The 10,962-nt window shown below is 34.1% G+C and overlaps 2 protein-coding genes across 2 annotated transcripts; both read right to left on the bottom strand.

The window, feature by feature from the left end:
- LOC114728914 (protein PELPK1-like) lies at positions 1–766 on the bottom strand. The gene has a single exon (XM_028915868.1). The coding sequence runs from the start codon at positions 720–722 to the stop codon at positions 321–323; it is 402 nt and encodes a 133-aa protein (XP_028771701.1). The 5' UTR covers positions 723–766; the 3' UTR covers positions 1–320.
- Positions 767–2,627: 1,861 nt separating this feature from the next.
- Positions 2,628–3,290, bottom strand: LOC114728911 (proline-rich receptor-like protein kinase PERK2). Its single transcript, XM_028915866.1, has one exon. It carries the CDS (start codon positions 3,221–3,223, stop codon positions 2,840–2,842), a length of 384 nt encoding a protein of 127 aa, XP_028771699.1. The 5' UTR covers positions 3,224–3,290; the 3' UTR covers positions 2,628–2,839.
- Between the last annotated feature and the right edge of the window lie 7,672 nt (positions 3,291–10,962).

Here is a 10,962-nt window from a genome sequence, read left to right as displayed (position 1 = left end):
CATCGCAGTAACTGCATGATTATATAATATTATTTAGCAAGTGATAACACAAATTACGGAAGACCTCATAGGACTAAAAAAGTACACACTGTTTGGAATTTCACTGTAAAACGAGAGAAAGAAACACACTGACACGTTCAAACTCTTCCTAACATACAGACACACGAGGTAAAGCAACTTGAACCAAAACAGCAAGTGAAATCACCCGTGTTTGTGTGTCTATATATATACACAAATACATATATGCTAGCATATTACTGCTGAGAACTAACAACCCCAATAGGTGAAGCAACTAACATGGGATGAAACATTCTGTGGTTTCAACTCGAAGGAGGAGGAGAGAGGAATGGGATGGGGGGAATATTTATTGGAATATTGGGAATAGAAGGAATCTTAGGAAATGGAGGAAGTGTGGCCTGCGGGACTCCTGGAATCTTAGGCATGGAAGGAAGAGGAGGAAGTGTATTGGGTTTGGGAAGATTTGGGAGATTTGTGGGGAAAGGAGGAACATTAATTTTGGGTTGAGGAATAGTTGGGATTAAAGGCAAAGGTGGCAATCCTGTTGGTTTTGGCAAGTTACTTGGAATTCCAGGAATGTTTGGTATGGCAGGTTGTGTTGTTTGAAGAAGACGACGAGCTGCGAGGCTGCCACTCATCAAGCTTGACACTGTGAGAGCCATTAAGAAAGCTGCGATGAAGGGTTCCCCAGAAGAAGAAGCCATGGCTGAGTTATGAGAAGAAGAAGAAGAAGAGAATAATGGAAGATGGTAGCTAAATTTGAGCTTTGATGAGAATCCATGGGGTTTTCATGGTGTTTATATATAGGTGGAGGTAGGTCGGAGGGACGTGTGTTTGGAGAGCCATAAAAGAGACTTTTTGAAATATTTTGATTACTTGGTTCGCCAAACTCCATCGTTGTCGGCGCCTAAAAGTCCGTCAAGTGACCTGCTGCCAAACTCTATACAGTGCACATAATGATTAATTAGGATATAGAATTCAACACAAATTTCTCATTTTCACTTTTAAAAATAATAAGTTTATATTGTGAAGAAGAACTTCGACAAGTTTTTGGAAGAAAGTTTGGAGAACCATAAGAAGACCTTTTGACTTTCTAGTTGAACTTGATTAATTAGCTCTTAGATCACCACTTTCTGAATTTGAAATTTCAACTTAAGCTTCTTTGACTAAAAATGCCGGGGTTGGCTCTCAACCCACTAGACTTTCATGCTTTGGAAAATCATTCCTTACATTTTACAAGAAATAGTGACAAAACGACAGATTGCTGAGTTGTTCTTTCATTTGCAATGACAGTCGAACACCTTAAAAGTAATTTAATGATATGCCGCAGTAAGGTCCAAAAAACGAATTAATAATTCTTGACAAATATTTCTGAAAAATAAGTTGTAAATATCAATTCAAATGACTGTAAATCTAAGAATTTATTTTTCTTTTCTGATAAAGATATATGTGCTACTTTTTTAGTCCCAACTTGTAATACATAAATTCCACGAACAAGGAAATGTTGGGATGCTTTTGATCAAATGTAAGCAAAACAAAATACTACCTCCAGTCATAAATATAAAAGCCAGATTACGGTGTGATTATATTGAATGTAAATTCTAATAAATTAAAATTGAATTAAGAGATGGTGTCAATTTGGCTGCGAAATCAGCAGGCTAGTCAGTGCCACCCTTTTCAATTTTTTCCAAAAGAGCCTTCAGGTGCTATCTGAATTACAACTTGTTTGGAATAGCTTATAAGCAACTCTTTAATAATGACTTATAGAATACAAAGTAAATAAGTGAAGAGAATTTTTGTTTCAGCTTATGTAAAAGTATTTATAAGCACTTAAAATAAGCAAATTCAAATAAACCCTTATTTGCTAAGCGTAACTAGATTTGTAATCTAAAGTAGTTAGACGTTCATTGTGGTATTGGGTATTATCGGGGAAACAGTCAGAGGCGTATTAATGGTGAATTCAAGTGGAAGAGAACACAGATTGTTGATTAGTTGCTAAGGAATTAAAGCTCTGTAAAGCGGGTGAGTCGAAGAAAATATTAAGCATATTAGATGATGTCCAGGTATTAATCGTTCTGTAGCAGCTGTTCTGGATACTGGATGAACTGAGAAACAGGGGATGGAAATGTGAGAATAGGAGAAGGGGGGTGAATGGCAAGAATGGAGGACAATTTGGTAAAGTTATATTTTAATATTCCGTCAAATATGATTCTGTGATGTCTCTCTTTCTAAACAGATTTTCTCTTTCCTCAATGGCTATTTCTTTGCTGGCATTTTTGTTGAAACTGATATATGGAATGTGAAATTGTGAATGTAAGCACCACCCTTCAATTATAATTAATGGAATATTACCAGTAGAACTTTTGTGGATCCATAACACAACTCCGTTTGACCATCATTCCTTCACTTGGATAAGCAATTCTCTTTCTCCGTTTGTTGTCTAATTTAAAATATACAGTACTCTAATATGAGGGTTTTAGGAGTTTCAGATGAGATCGAAGCTGAACACTGCATTGACTGCATTATTGTATATATTAAGTGTGAAAACAAAGATTACAATCAATACCAAAAAAATAAGACACTGTTCTAAAATGTCATCACACCGAACGGAAAAAGAAGAAACTGACATATATAGCCACATACAACTCTTCCTAACATTCAGACATACAAATAGATAAAATAATGCAAACCAATACCAATAATGAATAATTATACGTCCATACGCCGGCTTGCTGCTGAGCACTACCAGCTACAATAATAGATGAAGCAACTATAATAACACCAAGATGAGCCACAAGCTAGTGAACCATGTTTTGTGATATTAATTGGAAGGAGGAGGAGAAAGGAATGGGATGGAGGGGATAGTGATAGGGATAGTGGGAATAGAAGGAATGTTAGGCAATGGAGGAAGTGTGGCCTGTGGGACTGTTGGGATCTGAGGCATAGAAGGAAGAGGCGGAAGTGCATTGGGTTTTGGCATATTTGGGAGATTTGTAGGCAATGGAGGAATGTTAGTTGGGATTGAAGGCAAAGGTGGCAATCCTGTAGGTTGAGGCAAGTTACTTGGAATTCCAGGCATGTTTGGTATCGAAGGCTGTGTCGTTTGAAGTAGACGACGAGCTGCTAGGCTGCAACTCATCATGCTTGACACTGTGAGAGCCACAAGGAGAGCCGCGATGAAGGATTTCCCGGAAGAAGAAGCCATGGCTGAGTTATGAGAAGAAGATGAAGAAGAAGAAGAAGAGAATATAAGGTGTATGTGCTTAATCTGATCTTTGATGAGATACGATATGTAGCTTCTTGGTCTTTATATAGATAGAGGTAGGTGATGGATCTGATCGGTTTGGACAACCATAAACATAAACAGACTTTGACGTCTTTTTGTTAGTTCACCAATACTTTTACACACACACACACACACATATTCTTGTGGTAAGGTAAGACCGATAAGGTCATTGGCAAAGGGTGATGTGATCGAGTCAGACGTGGCTAGAAAGTCTGTGAATATAGCCAATAGGCGTCTCACATGCTACCAAATACGTTCTACGTTAATGCATATATGATTGGTTAGGATCTAATTCAGGACATATTTTTCATGTTCGCATTTGTATATGTGAATGACAAGTTGGCACTTGGCACCATAGAATGTTTATGTATTATTCTAGAAACTAGAAAGTGAAAATTACATATTCTTCCTACGATTATAATACATATAAAGTTCTTGGGAGAAATGTACTAATCAGTTTGGAGAACCATAAGAAGACATTTTGAGACTTTGTGAGAGAGTTTTGATATAGTTCAACAGCTTCTGAATTTGGGAACTCAAGCTTTTTGGCTAATTAACGAGGTGGTTGGCTCTTTACCTTCAAATTCAACTAATTTTCCATACTTAAAAAATAGATCAAATCTAAAATTTTACAAGAAATTACTAATGAGAACAGGACAAATTGCTTAGTTGTTCTTCGGAGAATGACACTTCACGATTTTGTAAGTAATTTAATGATAATTAAATACCTTAACTTTTGGCAAAATGATATTTCGGGACTTGCTAAGAATATTATTTACATTTAAGAATCACCAATTTTTTTTTAATATTCCGATAAGAGAACTCGAAAGGCAAATTATAGAAAAGAATTACTCTAAACCAGGCCCTACTATTTTTATCCTAAATATATATATATCTAGTTTGTAGTGTAAATTCTAAACACATTTATTTGATGCAAAGTATTTCGTATTCTTCATAAGATGGATAAAGATGCCAAAAAAAAAAAATGTTTTCATTCAATGATCTCCTCTTTTGCCTCTATAAAATTCATACAATTTTGAATTATAAATGTAAATTAAAGCATTCACTAGGAGCTGGGACTTGGGACCATATAAATTAACAAACAACAAAATATTTTTAGTTATAGTGAATTGATATCTACACAAAAAAGTATATTTTGGTTACTAATATTTTACTAAGGATAAGGTTTTCTATATATTGTCTGTTAATATTTGTGGGATAATATAAAACCATATCTTCCCAATCAATTCAAACATAAATCAATTTATCAAATTGTTAAGCGGATATATCTATGATTCAAATGATAGGGTGCTTCAAGATTTTAAGTTTTTGACACACGCACACAAGCTAGATTGGGGGATTATTTTTTACAAATTGGAGATTTAAAGACATATATATTTGATATTTTTTAAAATCAATAGAAAAGTTAATATCGTTTGGATTATCTCTCAGTAAATTTAAAAGAGGTTGATAGATTTATTAAAAAAATAATAGGATATATGTAATTATCTTGTAAATTATCTCTCCCCCATTTTTAATTAACTAAAGAAATAATGACGAGTAAATATCCTCAAAATTACTTTTGGATATCCAAATGTTATAATCTATTAAGATTTTAGCTGATATCATTATTCGTGAGATTTTCTTATTAATATCTTATCTTAACAAACCTTAACTCTAGAATGTCTATAAATATCAGATAAAAAAAACAGAATTTCTATAAATAAAGGTCAAGGGAGTAGAAGAGAAAAAGGGGGAGTCTAAAAACAACATAGAGAATAAAGTCAGAGTTTGCGAAAAAGTAAACAATAAAGGTCTATAATCGTTATCTTTAGTTGAAAAAGTGTGTTTAGAGAAGAAATTAAATTTTGTTTAGTTAAAAAAATATGTGGAACGTTTTTATTTTCACCCAGAAACTTGACCCTCTTCAAAGAATTATAGTCTTAGAATTCATGATCCCTAAATATAATCAAAAGTTATAGAAGGTCCTCAAATATTATTTTTCTTTATATTTAATACTTGTTAAAATGATGCTTATCAAATTAATTGTTTTACAAGATATTTTTGGCTATGTGTGATTATATTTTCATAAATTTTTTTGCTTATATATATAGATTTTTTTTAAAAAATCATTTCTGCATGCAATATTCAAGGCATATGTACTTTTTTTTTTTTTTTATAAGCTGGAAAAAGAACACCACTAAGTAACAGCGTAAGGCATGGTCTTCGTCTTCACTGCACTAGGACTCAGAATCTGCAAGCCTCTCACTTCATTTAGGGCTGTCTTTGCAAGATCGTCTGCCATTTGGTTTGTTTCTCTCCTTATAACTTGGTACTCGACTTGCCAATCCCAATCAATCATTTTCTGGATTTCTTGAATCACTCCTCGGTCATCATGTAGCGTATTGTCACCTCCGGCAATGAGCTTCATAGCCTTCGATGAGTCACTTCTTAAGATAATGTCCCTCTCTTCAAGGTCCCAAGCCCGTTTCAATCCTATTAAACGCCCCAAAGTTCTGCTGTCAAGTGATCGCCATGGTCAAGGTTGCACATGAAGCCTTCCACAAGATTGTGATCTTGGAATTTTAAGTCTGTTTCTTATGTCTGCTTCATGTTGTTGAGTCACCAGCATTGAGGAGAGCTTATATTGACTCCTTTAAGCTTCAAGGCATATGTACTTATCGTATCTTTATGATGGAACCTGATGAAAAGAATGAAAAAAAAAAATCTAATATAATTTCTTTCTTTTTATTTATTTAAGTCTCACATATAAGTTTCTTAGATGGGGAAAACTTACATCCAGTTCCTTGTAACCAGTGCATCCGGTTTTCCAATCAAGAAGTGCCACCTGAATCTTTTTAACACATCAGCACAAACGGCTGTTATGACATCTCCGTTCGCGATTTTCACGCGGACAGAGCTAGATCCGTGTTTATCTTTTCACAAGCATGATAGGAAAAGATCCACCCATCTTGTATTATCTTCAACCTGAACCAGATTATAGATATCCCATTTACAAGAGGTTTAGGCTTAAAAGACAATAGTTTAACCATATCTACAAGGTTCCAACTAGTTATACTCACGATAACCTTGAGATTGAGGAGGAACTCAAACAATTCCCAGGAAAAAGTTTCCTATAGTTCATACTGTGTAGAGCACGAAATAGTTACCCAAAAGAATTAAAAACCACTATTTAGTGCTCAAAGACATTTCCCCATGCTTGCTACAGAGAATAATCACAAAAACGATGCCTATTTGAAGAGAACAGCATTTGTTGTTGTAGAGAAACCCTTCAAAGAATTGTTTGGATGCCAACCAAACCTGCAAATTGAAAATACATTAATAAAAAATGTGCAGAACAACAGATCAGAAAGTTCTACATTAAAAAAAGTTTAATTGACAAAATCCAGAAGCATCAATGTGGAATAGACAGTTTAGCAGATGATCACAGGTCTCAACATTGAGTTAATGAATTTAAGGTCAAATTAAACCCCGGCACCCAGTATAATTTGGACAATGAGAAGCACATGAATCAAAGGAAGAGAACAAGGAATTGGAAGTAAGAAAAGATGGCAGGGGAAGGAAAGCTTGTTTGACTGAGTTAGTGACCTTAGACCAATCCTATCGCTAGGAAAGAGTGGCTCAGATGGGAGAAGAAACGGAAGAGAAAGCCCTAAGATTTGATGAAGAGAAAGCCTGGTTGCTATGCCTCCCAAGAAATCGTCCAAGAAATGGAGAAGATATCTATGAAGATGACTAGCACCGATGACGGTGCCAACAATAAGCTGATCCCTCCTAAAAGTCGAACAGAGATGGAGAGGAATGCCGATCGATTGTCGCTGCATCTCCTTCATGGCAAACAGGGATCCAGTTCTGTCTTTGTGAAAATCGTGAACGGAGATGTCATGACCGCCGTTTATGCTGATGTGTTAAAAGTACCCAGTTTCCCTGCTATCACCCAAACGCATGGTTTTACTAAAGAATGGAGAAATTTTGGCCATTGGTTGTATGATAATCCTAACCGTCCAATTTTGAAATATCCTTGCTGTACTGTGGGAAGGCTCCAACGGATGAGGCTAGACTCCCCTTCTCTTCTCGGCAGAACCAATTTTCTGGTAGCGTCATCCTTATGAGCCTCATCGGCGGTGGCTGTCGTTGGGTGGCGCATGGGGCATTAAACTCTACGGCGCTCAACACATGGAGGTTGAAGATGACGCATGGTTCAGCAGCGTGTGGTGAGAGATTTCGGTTCGATGATGCTTGGAAGGATTGCGCAGATCTGATTTGATGCTGTAAGGATTCATGAACCAAGGTAGGATTCGAAAAGAGAAGGCTCAAAGCCATTGCAAAAATTCAAAATCATGGTTCAGATGCTAATTTTCATTGATTTCTTGTAGAAAATGACACCACTCTGGTTCAAATGCAGAAAAAAAATTCGCTGAATGAATAAAACAATAGAGCCTTGCCTTCTATTAATTAGAGCACCTGATGCTCATCACGATGCTTAGCAGGGAAACTGGGTCTGTGTTAAAAAGATCCAGGTGGCACTTCTTGATCGGAAAACTGGATGCACTGGTTAGTGGTTATAAGGATTGGAGGTAAGTTTTCTCCTTTAAAAAAAAATCATATTAACTAATTTAATTAACATTTTATTTATTTAAATTAGTTATTTAAGTTTTATATTAAAAATTAGAAAATGCTTTGGATTGGGGCTGCAAAATAATTGGAGGGCGTATCCAGGAAAAGAAAACTGGGAGGGGGCATGGGCTGATTCCATGATTCATATGTTCGTTGCGCTTAAAAATTTTTGGTTGGCAATAATTCCTCATTAAAATGTTTGTATTAATTAATTTGTGTATTTATTTAATAAAAAAATTGATTTGTGAAAAATATTCGTGTTAATTTTCTTGATTTGTTACTAAAATATTCATTTTTAGTTTACTTAATTTGTGAAAGATAAAATTCGAAATGATCATTTTAAAAAAAGAGTAGGCGAGGTGTATATTGAAGAGAAAATTATTGATAATCATTTGAGGTGGTATAAATATGTGCATAGAAGGCGATGGTAAGAGAAGAATGTTTAACTGCATATTTGAGGATTTGATTGTTAACAGATTACAATGCCTTCGTGTGATCTATACAGCCAACTCTACTTAGTAAGATAAGACTTGTTTTGAAAATCTTACCAACAAAAACGTCGATTTTATGACATAATTTTTTGTTGATGATCTTGAATGATATTTCGATTTTTTTTTTTTAAACAACAGAGTGTGTGTAGTACTTTTGTGCTTGTTATATTTAGAGATAAGAAACTTTTTGTTCTATTTGGGAGTTAGAGAAAAAAATTTTATATAAATATACAATCTTATTCTCAATTTATTATTATGTTGATTTTATTTTTATAGAGTATAATATATATTAAATAAAAATAAAATTAAAAAGTTACGTATACAAAACAAAACCTGTAAATAGAGACAGAGGAAATGGATAGGACTATTTCTAAAAATGATAAAGTTATCTGTATTTTTATATTTTTATTATCTCTTATCTCTACCCTTTCTCCTATTTATAATAGAGGCAAAGGTAAAAAAATCACATTAATTATTCTGATTAAGTTTTATATATTCAGCAATAATTATTTTCTAGCCAACTTCTAATATTATGGACTAGAGGGAGGATATGGCATATACATAGGAGATGTACTTAATATGTAAAATTCATTTTATAGTGCAAATTATACTATAAAATAGATATTATCCCGGGCCTAATTATAAGATCACATTTATAATGTATAAGTGAGATTTTATAAATAGCACACGAGGTAGTATTATATAAAAGCAGTAGCTAGTATATGATTAGGGAGATTTGGCATGGCGTGGGAGTGGGAGGGGCGGAGCTGGAATGGGATGCATATATAGTTAAAGGAGGTGCGTCAGAATTGCCTCTAGTAATTACGTGGCAAAATGTTAATAGCAACCTCACGAGCTCTTACCAAACTTGAACTCTTCATCATCATGCTTGAAAGGAGAGCCCCAAGGAAAGTTACGACCATGGATTTCCCTGCAGAAGAAAAAGAAGCCACGGCTGATGCAGAAGCTGGTTTGATGAGTTTTGATGAAGATTCAGTTATATATACGTACATTCTTGGTCTCCTTTATACATATACTACCTTTAATATTTAATATAAAAGCTAGATAACAAATTTAGAGAGACTAAATAAATTAGTTAAATTAATTTTTGTAATAAATGTATGTTGACTTCTTTAAACTACCTGTATTCAATCATATATATATTAAAAATATACTTGGATGGAAGTATATTTGAGAACATATTATACATTTAGAAGATAAAGTAAATTGAAATCTTATATTTAAAATTGTTAACTAACACCCATTGTCCTTAGGTTCAGCTAGTGAAAGAATTGGATAATCTCACAACACAGAGAAGGCATATTCGCAACTGAATGAAGTTGGAAGATTCCTGCCTATTAAGCCAGAAAAAGAAAGGGCTTGGTTGACTTGCTTCCATGCCCGGTAGGGATAGGACCTAATAGATCATGAGTTAGTTTTCCTGTCTTTGGATCATGGATGAGCGCAACTCTCTTCCTAACATTTTTGTAGGGAAAAAAGAATCGCCAGCTAACATTTATATTTAGAATTGAAAATATATATTATCTCTGGTTCTTAATATAAGACCTTGTTTGACTTTTATTTTGATCTTAAATATAAGATCCTAATATATTTTGTCTCTCATATTTATACTTTTCTTAAAAAAATAATCCTTCTAATAATAGTAGTTCTATTCAATAAACTTAATTAGTAAGGATATTTTAGAAAACACAAACATATTTATTACAAACAATAACTTGACTTAGTTTTTTAATCTATTTAAATTAGTTGACTATTCTTATATTTATCATTGGAGGTAATATATATAGGTGGAAATGCGACGAGATCATCGATGGATCTTTTCTTTTGTTAGGTCAGGAATTCATATGTGTTTTTGTTTCTACCATTTTTGTCGCAGGATTATTGAAAATTCAGCTCCCATTCTAGCTAGACTCGTAGGTTTGGCAGCCTCAACAGGATTAGACTTGGGACCGGACGGACAAATTTTTAATTAAAGTATTCCCACATGATTCATCTTTAATTATTTTGGATTATTTTTAACAGAGAAAAATTGAATGCCATGATGATTCTTTTAGAATATCTACCGGTTAAATTGCATTTTTTGGCCTCAACTATTTCGTCAAGCACTGGTTATACTAAAATTATTTATTGAAGTGACATTATCCTTCAAGTATCAGAGTCATCACAATATTATCGTCCGACCATACATATATTGATGTTGATCGTCACCTCTAAACTAACTTTTGGTTGAACAGTTTTTTTTTTCCCTCTTCAAATATTCGTAAAAGAATAAATAACATCTCGAAATTTAATAATCTGGAGCTCAAGCAATTTTCAAATCTTTTTTTTTTTTTTTTGTGCTGCACTGGAACTTACGGCATCATATTTAAGGTCACACATGTTTCATTTTTGAGTTGCTACTTGCTAACTAGGTACTTGCAAGTAAAAAGAAATCCCTCAACTTAGAGTGTGTTTGGGATCATGTTTTGTAATCCCAAACTGGCTTGTTACCAGTAAAACTAGCTTCTA

The sequence above is a fragment of the Neltuma alba genome, unplaced genomic scaffold, assembly GCF_004799145.2.
Source record: "Neltuma alba isolate B1F8T4 unplaced genomic scaffold, ASM479914v2 tig00012581_pilon, whole genome shotgun sequence".
Taxonomy (NCBI): Eukaryota; Viridiplantae; Streptophyta; class Magnoliopsida; order Fabales; family Fabaceae; genus Neltuma; species Neltuma alba.
Note: the sequence above shows the minus strand (reverse complement) of the source record. Positions and strands in the feature narration are given on the sequence as shown.

Excerpts from the sequence above, each read along its gene's own strand:
- LOC114728911 (XM_028915866.1), bottom strand. The coding sequence starts at position 3,223 with ATGGCTTCTTCTTCCGGGAAATCCTTCATCGCGGCTCTCCTTGTGGCT.
- LOC114728914 (XM_028915868.1), bottom strand. The coding sequence starts at position 722 with ATGGCTTCTTCTTCTGGGGAACCCTTCATCGCAGCTTTCTTAATGGCT.